A 19519-nucleotide genomic window follows, 5' to 3' on the forward strand; every position below is an offset into this window, starting at 1 on the left:
TTCGCTTTGTTCAAATCTAATTTAATGGGTAGCTGGGTTTCAATTACCTTTAAGCACGTTTAAAAAAACAAACCAAGAGCAACCCTACTCCTCCCTACACACACACTCACCCCTTTAGCAAGTGGATGGGACTTTGCAGTAAAGGGGACTCAAGTAAGATATACAAAATCCTTAAGAAAAAAAGAACTGATGCTCGTAAGAATTTTTTTGAGCTGTCACATATAATACTAGGAATAATGGGACAAACTTCTGTTAAAGAAAGGTCAAGTCTGAAGGAACTTAGCTTAACTCTTTACACACAGAACAGCTAACGCAGTAAGTAAAATACTAAAGGTGGCAATAGAAGCAATTTGCGTTATCTAGTAAGTAGCCATGCAGACCAAACAAAGTTTAATGGATAGGACTGAAGATGTTGACATAACTTGTGACATTCAATTAGTAGTATACATGCAAGTATCTACAAAAACACTGCATGTGACAGCCTTTGGATTCTGCGCCTTGAATATGGCTTCTTTAGCATTTGCCTTTACTGTTATGACTTTGTTTCAGGTATTCGTAGTGCTTTTGGGGTTTGTTAGTATTTCATTGTTTATATCAAAGTTGTATTTGATCCTATATGTTCAAAGCAAAGTACAAATATCAGGCCAGATCCTGCTTACTTTATCCAATAAATTAAATGGCTTACTCTAGTTAGCAGTATTTGGCCTATTATTTAATCCTCAAAACATCCCTGTCAAACAGGTGAGTATTATCCTGCTATTTACCAATTAGGAAACAGGTAGAGATAAAATAATTTGCCCAAAGACACCTAGTGAGTCCAAAGAACAGCCAGGATTAGAACTCAGAACTTCCTGTTTCCTATATTATATAATATTTGTCCAGACTCATTCTCCCAGCAAACATTTCCAGCAGTTAACTGAATGAACATCTGAACAATCTTTTACCCAGCTCTGCTATTCATAGTGGTATCATGTACTATGTTAATCAACGCTAACTGCATACACATTACAATGAAAGCCAATGGAAACATTCTCAGGTAGAGAGAATTTACAGCCAACTGGTCAGTAATGTTTATGACCAGCATATAGGAACCAGAGAGGAAGGGAAACAAGTCACATTAACAAAACTAAAAGCTACAATTAGAAAGGAACACGGAGTTACAGCATCAGCATTTCTAACAATCGAACACTGTTTTTCTTTGTTGAAAAGCAGTATTTCATATGGTAACATCCACCTTTGCTTTATACGTTCTTGATGCACTTGACAGCTTTGTCAAAAAGAGAAAACAATATTAAATTGCAGAACCTCAGACTTCAGATCAACAATTTCCCCAGACGCTCAGCTACAGTCTTGGATATCTGAAAAAATCCATGATTGTCTTGTTTCACAGAAACTCAATTTTATTCCATGGAATTCACCCTTTAGGGCAGAAAGTCTCCTGTAGAACAGGTGGAATGTTAAAGAACCAGGACTGTACCTGAACTGCAGCAAAGTAACATATCCCAAACACCATAGTGATATCACACTTAAATAGAATGCAATGGTAAGGGATATAACTTATTGCTCAAATGGCTCATTTGCTCTTAGAAACAAGCATATTGATGATAATAGAATGTTTTTTCCAGGTTCTCTTAAACCATAGCAATCCAGATAAAGAAGAAAAATTTCTTATGCCACATTTGTCCTAAGTACTGTATTATCAATGAGCTTGTGCAGTACAAAAAGCTTGCAGCACTTCACTCAGCTCAAGTAGTCCCCCTCCACAGAGATTATCAACCTCATCCAACATGCACAGTATTTCAAATTCTGATACATCATTTGACATCAACTCATCTCTATTGGTAAAACTTTTAAAACCAGTCCTTCCATGTAAATAAAAATGCCACAACGCACAAGAATTTGGGTAACAGAATATGTACTCATTAATAACTATTCCTTTCTGATGAACCATCTGTTATTCTCTTCTCTGAGCCATATTACAAATCTCCATTTCACATTATGTGATACATTTGCATGCCTTTCCTACTGAACGATATTTCAGATGTCAGATCACTCCCATGACACGCTCTCCCTCTTGCTCAGGCCCCATAAATAATAATCAACTCTGCGTCCAGTACGTAATCCCCAAGTTGCATTCTGGAGTATATATGTTTTACATCTGAACTAACTCTGAATATTGTAGATATAAATCTGTTTTCACAGTGAAGTATTCTTTCTTCCTCCTTCCAGATGAGTGCTTAAGTAAAATTATTTTACTTAAGTGTAAATATATCTATACACATTCCTTATATGCAGGCAGGGTGTGCCTGCATAGTATTTTAAAGCTCGGCTTTGAATTTATGCTAATACTTTGCTACTGGATGATCACACTTTCCTTAGGACTGTAAAAATGGTTTTAGGACTAGATTCCATTGCTGGTGTGATGCAAAGCAGCCAAAGCACAGGGTTAGAATCTGGTCCATGATTTTTATGTTTTGGAAGCCTATTGTACGCTCATTGCACTTTTAGTAACACTGATGAGATATTCACATGCACACACAGCTTCATATATAGTTTTTCTACTAAGGGACTTCCATTCTATTCAAAAGGGGGAAAGTATTTTTCTAAATCTGCTAGTTACTTTATGTGTACTGATGGAATTCTGACCCTATGTTTCACTTCTGTCCATACTGAAATATAGAATGAAGTAGTCTATGAAACATCCAGCATTAAAGTTCACACATCTTCTCTATATGTAATAATTTAGTCCCTTTGACATTAGTCTTGATTCACAGTTACTAGAATAGTGTTAGTAGTTCTACAGAGCTTTGAAATCACAAAGCAATAAGTTGCATTATATTGCTTGCAGCTGAAATGGTAAGGGAAAGTATGTAATGTTCAAATTCTAGGGTCTGTTCCTCTCTCCATAATGTCCACAGCAATAGATCCTGTTAATATCAACAAACATACTGAGGAAAAAAAATCTCTACAAGTTTTATGGTGTGACTGAGATATGAGCCTGCTTTTGTACAGATATAATAAAGGAGGACTTGTCAAATAATTATTCTATAAGATTATGATTAATGAAGAGGTGTCTTTTCTTCTTTTGTTCTCAATTCCTCTTCTCGCATATCACTGTCCTATAAGAACAGAGGGGTGCAAAATCCCAAGTAGTTCCTTTATAGGCCTTTCGGAGTTCTCATGCCACATTGGGTGCTGAACAAGCTATTTTAAAATATATATATACGTGACAGTTTGTACAGTAAAACTATAGGGCCCAGTATTGTGGATTCAGCATCTAAGAATCAACACAAAAAAGCCAGGCAAAGTGAGTTTAATTAGGACAACTAGCTAAGGGATTTACAAACTACCACATTTCATACACGAAGATCAGTCAGTAGAAGTATCGTATTGACTGGTCATTGAACTCTTACTTTTGATATTTGGGAACCAAACACATTCCTTTTCCTCTGGCCACCTTTCCTGCACTGGGATTGCAAGCATGCAAAATAAGAGAAAATGAGAAGAGGCACATGACCAATTTCAATATAACTATCAAATGCTAAATCTAATCCAGCTGATTCACTGGTCTTAACAATAACACCAGCATAGGTTCTAATGCAGGGGTGGGCAAACTTTTTGGACTGAGGGCCACATTGGGGAATAGAAATTGTATGGAGGGCCATGAATGCTCACAAAATTGGGGTTGGGGTGTGGGCGGGGGTGAGGAGATGGGCTCTGGGTTGGGGCTGGGGATGAGGAGTTTGCGGTATAGGAGAGTGCTCTGGGCTGGGACCTAGGAGGTCAGAGGGCAGGAGGGGGAGCAGGCCTGGGGCAGGGGTGCAAGTTCTGGCTGGGTGTGCGTGCTCTGGGGTGGGGCTGGGGATGAGAAGTTTTGGGTGTATGAGCATGCTCTGGGCTGGGATGGAGGGGTTTGGAGAGTGGGAGGGGGATCAGGGCTCGGGCAGGGGTCACCTACTTCTGATGCACATGCACCTACTTCTGATACAGATGGGGTTGGGGCGTGTGGAGAGGCTCAGGGGTGTGGCCCCCAACTCAGCGCCCCACAGAGTGGGGCCAAGCCGCATGATGCAGCCCCGACCCAGCACCCCAGCCAGAGTGAGGCCAAGCCGCTTGGTGCAGCTCAGGGGCTGGCTTAAAATGGCTCATGGGCGAACCTGGCCTGTAGGCCATAGTTTGCCCACCCCTATTCTAAACACTATACCGTAGCCCATATTCTGAAATAAATAATGATACCTCCCAATATAAAATAGTTACTTAAGTAAAGTACATTTCAGAAGTTCTGGTTTTATATTATAGATATATATTTTACACAATCGCGCACATGCAAAAAACAAAAATTCTTTGGCGACCCTAGTCATTTAATAGTTATGATAAAATCTACCATTTATGGCTAAGTTCAATATTATTGGGTGAAAAAAAAATTGCTTTATCTCCTCATCAAACACAAACACAATAGAGAAATTAAAGACAACTTTGGACTTGAATGTATACAGGGTAGCAGTTGGTCTTCAGTACACCCTATATCTGGAGTGCAAAGCACAGCTTTAATGGTCCATGCCCTTTTTCATCTCTAACTCCTGTGAGCTCTTCACACTTCGTTAGTCTTAAAAAATGTACATAGGCTACAAGAGGAGCTATGTGACTATGACAAGATTATTTTCCTTTCCCTTCTCAACACTGGGGATAAGTGCTCAAGTAGCCCAGGAGTTCACTTGTTTCCATTCTCTCCAAAGCAAAATACATGATGAGCAAAGGAGGAGGGTGAGAAGACTCTATGCCTCCCCTTCCCCCGCCCCAGCAGACTGCTTTGTGGAAGTTGTGGCAGAGGGTGGTTGGCCAATCCACTGGGACTTCAGCAAAGCTGGAATTATGGGGCTACTACCCAAGGAAAATGAGGCCAGGCAAAGAGATGGCAATTTGGGAGGAGCAGGGAGAAAACTGCTATGCCATTGATTTTTCAGCTCTCTGAGCCTCAGACATAGGATGACAGAGATGCATGACTCTTCAAATACAGTACACTATACTAAGTACTGTACTCAGTGATTCAATAGCTCAAGTACTTGTGCAATGGTGTGGAGTTCTTTTACCAGTGGGTTTCACATGCCCCTCTGAACTGAAATCTGGGAGATTGGACTAATTGATCATGATAAATATATGGGTCAGCCATGGCTGTGTTGTCTGTAAAGGAACACAACTGTTGAAAACTCCCATTAAAAAGGAAGCCTAAACATTGGAATTGCATCAATGAATGGATGAATTTTCTGTTAAGCGAGAAAGAAAAAAAAAAGGGGACTGGGAAAGAGAGTATCACTCTTCAGATGCAGGGGACTTTATTTCTTTCAGACCAAACCAGTGGAGTGGGACAGGTGATGGGGACTGCAGGTTTGTGAGGACATTGATAACCAGCCTTGACTAAAGCCCCCAGAACTTTATTGTTACGTTTTCCTGGGGGAACTGTTAGAAAGCCTTCGCTGTGGTAGCAGGCACATGCACCTACTTCTGATACAGATGGGGTAGGGGACAAAGAAACTGCCAGGATAATGAACATTGTCTTAGAAAGGGGGAAGAGAAGGAGATATTTAAAAATGCTTCATCTGTAACACTGCAAATGGTCATTGTTGTTTCTTACACTCTGTTAGATGCGTCACTGATATATTTATCCAATTATGCTTTTGCCAATATTTTCCACTGGATTTGAGTAAATGTACAAAAAGGTTAAAAGCCAATGAACACATAATCCAATCTGAAGTTCAGAAACTTTTTACTACTGTAAAAACTCTTTGGAGTTAGCCATCTAGATCAAGTGGCCTTTCCACTAGTGGGCTCATATGCCCATGTATTTAAGGCCCTAATCTTGCAAATTTCTCCTCCTACTCATAGTTCCACTGGACCCTAAAATTGTCCTGCCTGCCGGAATTATCCTATTAAACCTATTTAGGAGTGACCGTTACTAGTCCCTGGAATATTATCCTGCAAACCAATTTCATACAGCACCTAAAATGTTGCAAATTAGTGTAACAGATACCTTTTTGGATTTAAATTTTCCTTTTTAACAGCTGAGAAAATGACAATTTGACCAATTAAACTACAGTATTCACATAAAATAATACTGTCAGTACTATGAATTCAGCACCTAACAACAGTACCAGCACCACTAATAAGGTAAAAAAGTTAATTAGGGTAATTACAAGCACAGGGATTTATAAATCACTGACCCTTACACAGAAGGATTAGATTCTGCAGGGGAATTAATGTTACATGTGGGTCACTGAAATCTTAGTGTAAGTAACTGGGAAGCGTATATATTTCCTTTGTTGAGCATCTCTTCTATAATTCAAATATTTAATTAGGAATGTGACCTGATACACCTTGATTTACCAACTACACTAATCCCAGCTCACAGAATTCAAAGTAAACAAAGATATGCATGGGCACTGAAATGAAATAGAAGAAATTACTATAATCTTCACACAGAAGTATCCATCCATTTAGCTGAACTGAGGTCTGGCTTTCCTTTTGCAGCAATATTTTCGCACTCACAAATGTACTTTGGACAAAAAGTGGAATAATCACACCTTTTAACTACATGATTTATGCTCCCACTCAGGTTAAACTGTGGGCCCAAAAATGTGGGCCCAAGTTTTGCAAACACGACTGTGTCAGAGGCCATGTCTACATCTAAAATTTTGCAGCGCTGGTTGTTACAGCTGTATTAGTACAGCTGTATAGGGCCAGCGCTGCAGAGTGGCCACACTTACAGCAACCAGCGCTGCAAGTGGTGTTAGATGTGGCCACACTGCAGCGCTGTTGGGCGGCTTCAAGGGGGGTTCGGGGAACGCGAGAGCAAACCGGGAAAGGAGACCAGCTTCGCCGCGGTTTGCTCTCGCGTTCCCCGAACCCCCCTGCAAACCGCAGGGAAGGATACCTGCTTGTTCGGGGGTTCGGGGAACGAGAGAGCAAACCGGGAAAGGAGACCAGCTTCGCCGCGGTTTGCTCTCGCGTTCCCTGAACCACCCTGCAAACCGCAGGGAAGGAGACCTGCTTGCTCGGGGGTTCGGAGAACGAGAGAGCAAACCGGGAAAGGAGACCAGCTTCGCCGCGGTTTGCTCTCGCGTTCCCCGAACCACCCTGCAAACCGCAGGGAAGGAGACCTGCTTGCTCGGGGGTTCGGGGAACGAGAGAGCAAACCGGGAAAGGAGACCAGCTTCGCCGCGGTTTGCTCTCGCGTTCCCCGAACCACCCTGCAAACCGCAGGGAAGGAGACCTGCTTGCTCGGGGGTTCGGGGAACGAGAGAGCAAGACGGGGAAGGAGACCTGCTTGATTACCAGAGGCTTCCTCAGGTATGCTGGGATACCTGCTTATTCCACGGAGGTCAAGAAAAGCGCTGGTAAGTGTCTATACTTGATTACCAGCGCTGGATCACCAGCGCTGGATCCTCTACACCCGAGACAAAACGGGAGTACGGCCAGCGCTGCAAACAGGGAGTTGCAGCGCTGGTGGTGCCCTGCAGATGTGTACACCTCCTAAGTTGCAGCGCTGTAACTCCCTCACCAGCGCTCCAACTTTCTGATGTAGACAAGCCCAGAGAAAGGAAAGTTCTTGTTTGAAAACTTACCCCTTAAAGTTTTGCTACCTTTGTCCTCTCAAAACAATTATGTATATTGCTTCTCTTGCTGCCAACACCCTTTTCCCGCTGGTTTCTCTAATTTACACAGGAGAAGTGATTATTTCAGCTTCATAGCTTTACATGTTACCTCAGCAATTCTTGAGCGGCTGACACAGACTCTTCCTGAGATCTGTCCTGCCTACACAAAAAAATGGGAGTTGGACACACAAGTCTGTTCGACAGTCCTAGACTGTTCAGCCATCTTAGCACGGGCAGACTGAAGTCACGTTTCCTAGTAAAAGTTCTTTTTCTTCGACTGTTTTCACTCTCATTTGTCAGTTGCATCTGAAAAGACTCCGTCTGCATTGTTTCCATCTTTGGAGACTGAAGAAAAAGGACCCTATCCTGCTGAAGTCACTAACAAAATTCACACTGATTTCAGGAGGTCAGGACCAGACCCAACGTCTACTCTCACAAAAGCCCCTCTTCATCTGAATGAAAAAGACTAATTCCTACTGCCCAGTAATATTCTGATTCAAGTGTTATCATTTTTAGATTAGCACTTAATGCTTGAGTTTCTGATTTAGATGTAACTTAACCACTGTGAAAGGTAGTTTTGTTCTTATTAAAAAGATGTTGCAAGGTTTTACATCTATATGCACAACAATTATAAATATATTGATACCACATTAAGAAAATAATCAGTGCCTTTCAGAAAGTGTTCCTGCCAGCCACTATCCTGTCTATCCTCAGTAGCCTCTGGATTTAAGTCACTGCAGTCATTTGGTGTATCCTATTATAACTAATCTACATTGAGTCCATCGGTCACTATAAGACACTCAGTGTTAGTCACAAGGGTTATCATCATGGGCTAATTTGATATTAGCAACATCCACTTAAAGACTAAAGTTAACCAAGGACAAAAGTCTTTCCCAGCCTAGCATGACATCGGTATCATTCAGCTAAAGACATCATTGTGCTTTAGTTATAGATGTATATATAAAAAACCCACACATTTTCCAGAATTTCAGAGAATTAAGACTAATCGCAGGTACTTTACTCCCATCAAGAAAATGCCATTTATCATTTCAACCCTTCCTATTTATTCCAACTGTTTCTAATTAGAAAGTTGGGCCCAAACCTGCTATCATTCAAGTCAACAGTGAAGCTTCCCACTGGCTTCACTAAAAACAGGAGCCCACATACTTCGAAACATTCATATTTCCACAGGGAATTAATTACTATCATTTTATACCATTCATTACACTAAATGAAATAGCCATTCGTCACTCAGACAGTTGCATCAAAAGCCACTATTTACCAACATAAGCTAAACTGCTCAAATTTATTCTAACTGGCCATCAGTTAATCCATAAAAGTACAGTACACTATCAAAAGAGACTCACTTTTATGAACTAACTTGCTTATGATTGGTTAAAGCACAGATCAAGTCTAATCTCTGAGCCAGTCAAAATGCAGTTATGGTCCAGTGCACAGCTGCCACTTAAATATTAAAAGAATTAGTTTGGGCCCCCCAATGACTTATTAATCATTTAGTGTAAGAAAATAAAGGCCACTGACAAGGCAGAATAATATTCTCCTGATATGGAAATAAATGTCTCATGTCAGCAGGACACTGTTGTCTTGTCAGCATTCCATTCCATTCAGTTGATACGATTTTGGAAGTATATCACTGAGGTAAAACTCATGGGGCTGTTGTGAGCTTTTTATTAAAAGCACCATAAGGGTTTTCCTAGACTAGCACAACGTTTTGTACTAAACATCAAAGATACTACATCAGAGATAATATTTCAGTCTAGTTTCAAATATGGGAGACCATATGCATCACTGGAGCAGTGTCACTCTGATGATGCATCACACTGACGTGGCACTAGCCAGCTTGCTGTAGAAGTATCAATACAGAAAATTTTTAGATCTTAATGAATAAAGAGAATTTATGCAGGGGAGGTTCTTTCCCTTGAGAGCCTTTGAGGTCATTCAAAATCATTTGAATCCTGTTCTTCAGAAACCTGAAGTGTGGGTAGATTGAACTTTTCAAGTTTTAGGGACAAGTCATTAGATCTCATGTTTAAATGACCTGTAGAAGGCAAAATGCACCACTAGACAGAATTTGTAATACTCTATTGAAAAACTCACTTTTTTTTTTTTTTTGCGCCAGCAAACACTTTAGACCAAATCCTGATCTCAAATACAAACACATGGTCATCTAAAAGGCAGAATTTGGCTGTCCCCTGTTTTATATGACTGCCTTTTGCCTCCAGATCTTCAGTTAACTTTGGAAGTAGAATTGTTCTGCGAGTGGAGCAGGTGACAGCATTTTTGTGTAGAGTAAGGCTATCAGCATGCTCTTTGGTGTCCTACGTACTGAGGTGCACACAGCTTCAAACATCACTCAGAGAAGCTTAGTTACCTTTTTGTTAAAGAAAAAGCAGCACTCTGGTTCTTAATCTGTGCACACACACACGTATTGCAGGCATAAAACAGATACCTCGATATCTAAGGAGCAGAAAGAAGACAGGGTAATCTGTCTGGCTAGCGTCAATGCTTCTATCCTCATTGCAGCAAACTCTAACTCCTCCTGTCAGACGGTTTTAAGCAATCCACAGAAAAAAAATGAATTAAGAACACAATGTAAATGTTTTACACACACAGAGAATGAATGCTGTATTTTAATGTATCATGATAACAATTTTTGGATAACACACATTCAGCGTTCCTTTCATGATTAGAACATCAGCAGAACACAAAAACAAGTTTTCAGGTAGTTTTGAGATAGTTATATCTCACTAGGGACTAAGTGTTAACAACTTTTTGGGTGGGATAAATGTTTTCCAATTATGTTGCTCAACAAGACAAAATTCTTTCTTTGTCATGTTAATTGATTTTCCCTTTCATTTATTCACTGTATTTATGATTGCTGTCACTTTTTATTCAACATTACTCAGCAGTTTTGAAATGTAAATCTGCCATGATACATGTAAACCTTCTTTCCAGAGAGGTTTCCTTTTGTTAGAGGAAGCCAGGTCAAATTACAGGTTAAACGCAATCACAAAAACAACACCTGACTCTCATTTTACCTAGTTTTAGCACCAATGTAACTCCACTGACATTAATAGGGTTACTCTGAATTTAGCCTGGTGTACTTGAGAGCAGAATTAGGCCCTACATCTCTGAAACTGTCTCTGTGCTTACTAGCCCACCAAAGTAAAGTGTATTCAGTCAGGTTAATTCTCCATATTTAAGACTGAACACAGGGCTCAGAATAAGAGTTTTATTTTATAACAGGAGTTCTCAAACTGGGGGTCAGGACCCCTCAGGGGGTCGCGAAGTTATTACATGGGGGCTCGTGAGCAGTCAATCTCCACCCCAAACCCTGCTTTGCCTCCAGCATTTATAATAGTGTTAAATATTTAAAGAAGTGTTTTAATGTATAAGGGGGAGTCACACTCAGAGACTTGCTGTGGGAAAGGGGTCACCAGTGAAAAAGTTTGAGAGCCACTGTTTTATAATATGTTGTACTACAACACAGTTAGTGAGATTATCTAATTGACACTGTTCAGCAGTGTTAGAACACAAGAGTTAAAGAAACTAACTTATCTGTTCTGAGAGTTAAGTCCAAATCTCACTATCTCTTAAAAGTTTCTGAAAGGTAAAATGAACTTTGAAGAGAGCTGAATTTTTCTTTACCCTTTTTTTTTTTTAAGGTAGTGAAATGTGTTCTCTACTGGTGTTTTGACAAATTTAAGAAAGGAACACTGGTATTTATATTTCTGCTACAAACCTGAAGTTTCTGAGCAAATACAGGGGGGTTCTTTTCTGCTAAGTCAGGTTCTAGATATTCAAGCTGATCACATATTGATGTTTGACGCGATATCCTATTGAGAAGAGCATCAGCAGAGACAAAGGAGTCCTCAGGAGTTGTCTGAAGGGTAAGGAGGATATAGAACAAATAACAGAGGCTGCCAAAGTGGCCCAGGCTGAAAACCATATATTTGTTTCAAACTTTTGCTTGCTGCCTTCAGTAACATTTTCTTTCTGGCACACATGCATAGGCAATCAGAAATAAATATAATGAAAGTTGGTTATAAACTAAAAAATTTAGAGTGTAATAAATGATGTTAAAGCCTCTAAAGCAATGGTTCTCAAACTGTAGTTCATGGACCACTTGTAGGTCAGTCAGTCTTCTGTCAGCCAGTTGCCATGTTGTGTTTGTCTTCAAGCAATGAAACTTCCTGAAAGTTGTAGCTCAGTCCAGAATTCTCATGGGACTTTCAGAGGTTTCTTTGACCAATTCAACTAAAATGATCCCCAAACAACTTTTTGCACTCACTACAATGTGTCTTTTTGTTCCTTTGGGGTTAACTCAACTAGGATCGAATTTACAGGTGCTATCGAGGTTAGAGAGGTCTCAAACACACAGGAGGTCAGAATCACAGTGTTCACCTGTTCAGATTAGAGCAATGGAAGCTCCATTCAATGAGCAGAGTCTTCAGGCTAATAAATGTGAAATCCTCTGCTCAAGGACAGGAACTCAAAAAACACAGATACACAATGTACAGAGATGTAACTAAGCAGCCATGCCTGCTGCATTTATAAAGTGAGTGTATTTTAACTTTGTCTCCTTAATACTATTGTTCTTCCTTATGTGACCAAGTGCTGCAAGGCCAGTTGTTAAATCGGAGTTTGCTGGGGAAAGCTGGGGGTCCTTCAAAGAATCTATCCACAGTATTCAAAATTTTGAGAACCAATGCTCTGAAGTCTAGAAGCTGCAGCCTTGGAAGTAAGACTCAAAAGTCTTTACGCTGAGTCCACTGGGAACTGGACTGAGTTCAAAGGCACAGATTTCTAACAAAGTTTCTCACCTCCAGTACTGCATAACATCAAAATAGTTGGCAATTTATCAGAAAATGAGAAATATCTGTTCATCATTTATTAATGCTAAAACATCACAATAGATATGCTACACTCAAAAAGCAATTCTGCGTATTTTCATAGAAAATCCCAGAGACAACACAGGCACAGTCTATATATCTATGTGGCAGGTTAAAACATAATAAAATCCCTTATAACAAATAAGATATTGAGAATATCTGCCTGTAGGAATTGATCACAAACATACATTTGAGCTTAGATAAGAACCAGGACATTTTTTCTCAATTCTAACAGTATTCTGTTAAGCCAAAATGGGGATCAATTCTCTCATTGGTGTCCCATCAAACCCTGTTATTGCCAATGGAAATTAAGCATGTTTATCGATGGGAGTCCAAAAACCCTTGGAAATGATTTTTGGCCACGTAGATTTGGGGACACATTCTGCACTGAAACCTTCCTGGTTAGTTACATGCTCTGGAAGAGCAAATGCTCATTTTGCTCATGTGAAATTTTGCAAGCACAACGTTGGAGGCACTTCTTAAAAGTGACCTTTCATCTTTCTGATTAATATGAAAAGGCATAAAGCTAAATATGCTAAATTTCTCAGCAAGTGATCTTGCTTTTTAGTTTGTTCTGGTTAAGTAGTGTCCAAGAATAATTCAAGTCTTCATTTCATTCAGGGTTTTCATATTCCACTCCAGAAATTTTCATCTAGCGCTATGTTATAATTGCACCGTCTGTATGTTCTCCTCTCTTAAAACATGGGAAGATTGCTTTTTTGGGAGGATATTTCTATCACTCTTCTTATACATTACTTACCATTTCAATGGGGTCTGAAGCTGTTCCTAAGCTCATAGGCTCCAATTCTTTTTGTTTTGATTTGTCGGTTGACTGTAAGTGCAGATCTTGGCTGGTGGTTAGAACCCGGGAACCTGGGTGTTGTATTTTCATTCCAGAGGATAGCTGGGCTTCAGTTTCCTCGAAACTCGACCTGGGATCAGATAGATAGTGTATATGTTTTCAGATTAGGCTAGGAGCCCAGTCTACTAAAAACACAGCAAATTCTCTTCAGTTAAACTGTCACGTTCTCATCTTCACAAGAGCTTGATAAATTAGGATAATTGACATAAGGCTGAATTATAGCAATATATCTTGCAAGATTTTGAGAAATGTTTTCAAAGTAGTACCCTGGATAAACCCTGTACTACTGGATTAGATCAGCCTACACATTACTTTGCCCTTATTTCTCACTTCTACATAAATCTCTATCAAATGACAATTTTTGTTCAGTAGCAGCAGTGTAAACCCCTTGGACAATGCCATTTCTAAAAATCAACAAAAACTCTTACAATATATCATTTAAAAATGGATTAATTGTTCAGAAAAACAAGTTTAGGAATGCCAAACGAAGAGCTACAATATGAGGGACATACAGTATATACTGAAATGAAACTGCCCTTAATATTAAAGAAAAAACTGTAAGTAGTGAACCATAATCTACACTGAAGACATAGCATAGTCTTTACCGCAGACTTTAAAGTAATCCTCAAGACTATGCAACAGAAATATAAGTCCTGATTCTCCACTCCATTACTCCACTGACTGGTGTAACAAGGGTCAGTTGGACTCAATGTTTCTTCAAATGTTTTATATCCAGGTGTGGAATTAATTTTGTTATGTGTACCAATATGGAGGTGATGTGTGGCAGGGGTTGGGCTGAGGGGTTTGGAGTGTGGGAGCGGGCTCAGGGCTGGGGAAAGGGGTTGGGGTGCGGGAGTGGTGAGGGCTCCAGCTGGGGGTGTGGGCTCTGGGGTGGGGCTGGGAATCAGGAGTTTGGGGTGCAGGCTGCCCAGGGGCTGGGGCCGGAGGACTCCCCTGAGCCTTCTCTCCGCCGGCAGCAGCTCTGGGGGAGAGGTGCTTCTCCCTGCCGGCAGCAGTTCCAGGGCAGAGGCACTTCTTCCCGCTGGCAGCATCTCCGGGGCCTGGGGAGAGGTGCCTCTCCCTGCCAGCAGAAGCTCCAGGGCCAGGGGAGAGGCCTGTGGCAGCCCTGCATGACCCATCTTGTTCCCCACCCACTCCCTACCTCTCTCCTCTCCAGGCCCTGTGGCTGCACGCCTGTGCAGTACTTTATAGCCTGCTGTGTGGCCGTGCAGCTTAGAGGAAATTTAGGTGGGACTCTATTTAATAGATACAGATCTGTGTTTTAAAAGAAAACAGAGAACAAGTAAAGCATACAACAAAATCGATGTCTGACTGGAAATAATTTTACTGTTATCCCTTTCCTAGTAGTCCTTTTATTATTAAATGGGTTTTGTTTGTTGTTTGAGGGGGGGGGGGGGGCGGTTTGCAGTGATGTACCCTGAACATGGAGTTGTAGAATCAGATAGTCTGACTGGTGGAGATTTTACTGGACTTTCCTGCTGTGCATCAAATACAAGGTACAAAGATTGTTTCTTCGGGGTACTGCCATCCTGCTGTCAAAAGAAAAGGAAATAATTATCAACCAATTTTCCATTCTCCGTTAAGGTTAATTCATTGCCTCAAGTGACCCAGTGACTGAGAAATTCCATTTCTCTTTTAGAGCTGATAACCTATGTTCTGCAGCACAGCAGAATGGATGTATTGAAAGAACAGCCTATTTTAGAAAAGCCACTGACCACAGCATAGACTGTGCAGTTCACAATTTTTATTAGTTCCTCCACTACGATTTGGGATTCATTAGAATTCAGGTACTAAGTTCTGCACTCGTTCTTTTTGAATGGGTTATATGGCATTCGCTGACAAAGTATTATAAAAAATTTAATTGGAACCTTCTTTATCTCATCAGATTGAACACCCAAGAGTCTCCACATTAACAGACTGTTTCATTCTTATAAGCACTGTGGGAAATTCAGACATCTGAAGCTTATTAATACTATCTAATTAATCAAGTGAATACAAGTTAGGCAAAAAAATGTTGATGTTATAACTTTATTCCCATATTTTAGAGTAAGTCTTTATTTTGAAGAGAGTGCTCATCATTTCTTTTCATAAAAGCTTTAGTCATGGTTTTGGAGAGTTAAGAGATGTCCATACATTGTTTGGTAACCCAACATAGAGTGCTCTGCACCTGCTATGGTTTAAAGTATTGAATACCTTTACATCTCCAAGAAATGAAACTAAACCTCAACATTAAAAAGATTAAATAACTTCTATAAGGATAGGGACAATAAAGCACGTGCAATTTACCTGACTACACTGACTAGAAAGACTCGTGTTTAAAATCTACTACAGATGTACATCTAATTCACTGTGTAGCAGGGAACTATCCATACAGTATTATCATAGCAGTACATAATGACTATCGCGTGTAAATAAATGGAAATGAAAATTTGAAAGTGAAAACTTACTGGCAAGGAGGAGCCTATTTTCTCCATATATTCTATTTCATATGAGTTGCCATATTCCAGCTCTGTAACAGAAGCAAAGAGAAATGTTTCCATGCATACGGGGAAAATATAATTTTTGCATGTGTGAATAAAATCTTGGCAGCTCATTGCTAATTTTACCCAGGGTCTGCAGCTTTACTAATGATGCGTTTTCTAATAGGCCCTACAAACAAAATGCACAGAGACAACTGTGCCTTGATTTTCAGCAGTCAGTCAACTGAAGCCCCATGGCATATCCAAAGGCAGAATTTGGTGCGTCATTTTGAATCAATTTTCCTGTAAAACTCCAGGTTAATCTGCTTCCTTTGTTCAGGATTCTGTTACAGACCCCAGTGGCTTACTAAAATTGCAGAGCCCTGTGAAACACGCCAGTACATGGTATCTGAAGGGCTGTGTCACATTACAATGCTTTGAAAATATTTTGATGTAGTCTTAATAGCTATTTCTTCCACTGAAAGAAGGAAGATTTTGCAAGATGACAAGTAATTAAATGATTCCACTCATAGTAAAACCATGCAGATTTTAATCAGGAACTATTATGATCTTATTACTTGAGATTAAAAAATGGATTACTTGAGATTGAGATTAAAAAAGCTATCCACATGCTCATTTCGAGACAGATAGCACAGTAACATAGATACACTTATTTTCAAATTTTAGTTACAAAGGACAGTTCAAGGCATGAGTATTTACAGAGAAGCATTTCCTGCCCTAACCTGTAAAAAACCCCTTTTGTTGCACTACCATTTCAAATCCCTTAATTATTCAATAAGAATTAACAAGCACTTCTTGCAAATCCTGGTCACTCGACAGTGAGCTGATATAGACACATACACAGACAAAGAAACTGCTGACAGAACAGAAGATAAATGCAACAAATACAGGGTATAGGGCTTGATCATGCAAATAAATAGAGTCCTTACATGAGTAGTCTCATTAAAGCCAATAGGGCAAAGCAGTAAAAAAAGACTGATAGGTACAACAGATGTATCTAAGATTTTGCAACTAAATCCAGTCACCATTGATGTTCAGAGAAACATTCTAACACAATGGTGAGTTTGTTTCCTGAAGATAAAAATTAAGGATTTCTGTTCAATAATATTCTTGTCTCAAAATTATTTTTATTCAGTTTTGTATTTTGTTATGTTCCACACAGTAAGTCGGTTTTCTTCCTATAAGCCTAATTCAGGAAATCACTGAATCACGTGCTTAATTCTATTTCTGTATAGTAAACAACAAGTGACTACAATTTCAGCATGTGCTTAAATACACTTCCTGAACTGGGATGACATCCTGAATAAGGGCCTATTCAGGTAGGTTTTTTTAAAATAAATTAGGCTGTTTTCCTCCAAGACTAGTGTAAATGTCTTAATTGTTTTGAAAAGTGAAAATCTCACTATAAAAACAATATTAGAAGGTATTTGTGCAGAAATTCAGATGCTAAAAAATGCCCACAAATATTGTGAACTTCTCTTCTAGTTAAAAGTCTCTCTGGGTGTAAATAGCATGTTCTTGAAGATCCATGCATTTCACAGGCCATCCATTTAAGAAAAATAGCTGCAAAATAGCAATAGGTGAAGTTTAGGATATTGTATCCATTAATCTTTATGCTGAAGGGAATCCTGCTACAGCAGGTTTAGTAAATTCAGATGCTTGGCATCCCATGGTCTATTTTTAATGGTAACAGGAATTCAAACGGGAGGAAAAGCCTACCATATGAACTACATGCTTCTTTCTAGCTAGAGCAAAAAACCAAACAACACACAAATGACGACATGAAGAGTAAAATGAAAGAAAATAGAACCCGAGGAAGAAATTTAGGAGGAACTATTAACTACAGGGCAAAGCAACATCAAATGTTTTGAAATGCGTTTCTCCATTTGTTATCGCTTTGTATATTACAGAGAAGTCTTACAAACTGGTTCTTTAACACTAGGAAACATTCTGTTACAATATATACAAATGCTCTTTACAGCCAGGAGACCACTGTCAGTGTCCTCCGTTGGCACTGCTAATAACAACTCTACATCTGCTTAATCCCCACTCTTGCAGCTGTAATCCATAGTGTTTGATTTTTAGATATTTAACCCTATTTGACACAAAAGACAGTTTGAGGTACATCAACTAGAAACAAAACAAATAATGTGGCTCATTAAAGATAATCTTTAATTCTTTTGTCCACCTGCTCTGAGTACTATGTATTGTTTGACTGCGATCTGTACAAAGGTAGCTCTTGGTTACAAGAGGACGATCACAACAGTATCAAGAGTGGTACAAACTGCTGTATTAAGAAACATCTCTTAAATTACTTAGTTTTCTCAAAGCAGCATGAACAGAACAGTCAATGGAATTCATGATTATTTTAAATAATCTCAAAAGAGGAAGCATTGTTGATTATAATTAACATGTAATCTGAAACTCTGGACGTACCACCCAGCACACTTCCGAAGCAGGAGGATTAGCATTTAATTAGGAATTAGGAATTCTGTTCACTTTCTATTACCAGTGTGAGAGCGGAAATGATGGTTTTAGTGCATCCATACATTATGTTTGTTCAAAAAATCATTTTTGGCTCACTTTTCCTTTAAGGAGGAAACATTAACATCACACAACGCAGTCATAAATCGATGCATTTAGTTATAATTTAACAACAAAAATGAATGGATTATTCAGATTGAACCATCTGAACAGGATATCCAACAGACCCCACGAAAGCCCCGGATCCTGCATACTCTTACACATGTGCATTTGAATGTTCACATGAGCAGTCCCACTGAAGTCAGCAGAATTACTCACGTGCATCAGGTTAAGCTCATGGGTAAACTGTTTGCAGGATTGGGCCTAAGAGCCTAAATGCTGCAGTCCATAATCATGCAAAACTCCGCAGATTTTGCCTTAAACTGTTCATGATATTTTAACAGTATATTGGGCATATGGGCAGAAAAGATCAGGTAAGGATAATGGAAATAGAACCAACAAGATCAAAAAGGATCATAAGATTTTGAAGTAGTAAGTCCCCTAACCATAAACTTGAAGTTGGAAATTGGTTAGTATTTATTTATACATTCATTTATCAGATGTACCCTTAGGGTAAAATCTGCAAAGACTTACTCCTTCATGTAGGCTGAAGGAAGGCATGACTACACATGCAACTGAGAAATACTTAAGTGGGCTAGGTTCTGATACTTTCATATAAAATAACCTAACAATCTTGCAATAATTTGCCTTATAAAAAAAGACAGACATCCTTCAGGACTGGAAATGGGGATGAATACTGTGCCTATGACATATAATGGTCACATATCACTTGTTATTGTGGGGTTTTATATATTTCTCATGCTTGAAGAAAGCTGGAGCCTAAGAGTTAGGAGAGGTGATATGATAACCAGATTGATGACCAGATCTGAAGCTGGGACCTTCAGTACTGAAATACAAATCTCCATCACCTGAGTTAAAGTACTAGAGGCTCAGGAAAAACAAAGGAAAGCCTTCCACTATTTCAGAAGCCTTTGGTTTGGGTCCTAAATCTATTAGCTGGGAGGAACAGCAGGCCACCGTCCCCTCTGATTTAGGCACAGCAGGGAACAT

The 19519-nt window shown here is 39.6% G+C and overlaps 1 protein-coding gene across 13 annotated transcripts in view; it reads right to left on the reverse strand.

Moving 5' to 3' along the window:
- Positions 1 to 19519, reverse strand: part of TACC2 (transforming acidic coiled-coil containing protein 2) — a 235694-nt gene that overhangs the window by 26466 nt on the left and 189709 nt on the right. For 8 of the 13 annotated variants that reach the window (XM_050958918.1, XM_050958914.1, XM_050958913.1 and 5 more), the window contains 5 exons: positions 15893 to 15954; positions 14862 to 14977; positions 13323 to 13494; positions 11413 to 11553; positions 10120 to 10209 (listed from right to left, as the gene is read on the reverse strand). In XM_050958918.1, the coding sequence (XP_050814875.1) occupies positions 10120 to 10209; positions 11413 to 11553; positions 13323 to 13494; positions 14862 to 14977; positions 15893 to 15954 (581 nt within the window). The remainder of the gene's footprint in view (positions 1 to 10119; positions 10210 to 11412; positions 11554 to 13322; positions 13495 to 14861; positions 14978 to 15892; positions 15955 to 19519) is intronic. The other 5 variants (XM_050958915.1, XM_050958917.1, XM_050958916.1 and 2 more) reach the window with 2 other exon arrangements.

Source organism: Gopherus flavomarginatus, chromosome 6 (assembly GCF_025201925.1).
Source record: "Gopherus flavomarginatus isolate rGopFla2 chromosome 6, rGopFla2.mat.asm, whole genome shotgun sequence".
In the NCBI taxonomy this organism is placed as follows: Eukaryota; Metazoa; Chordata; order Testudines; family Testudinidae; genus Gopherus; species Gopherus flavomarginatus.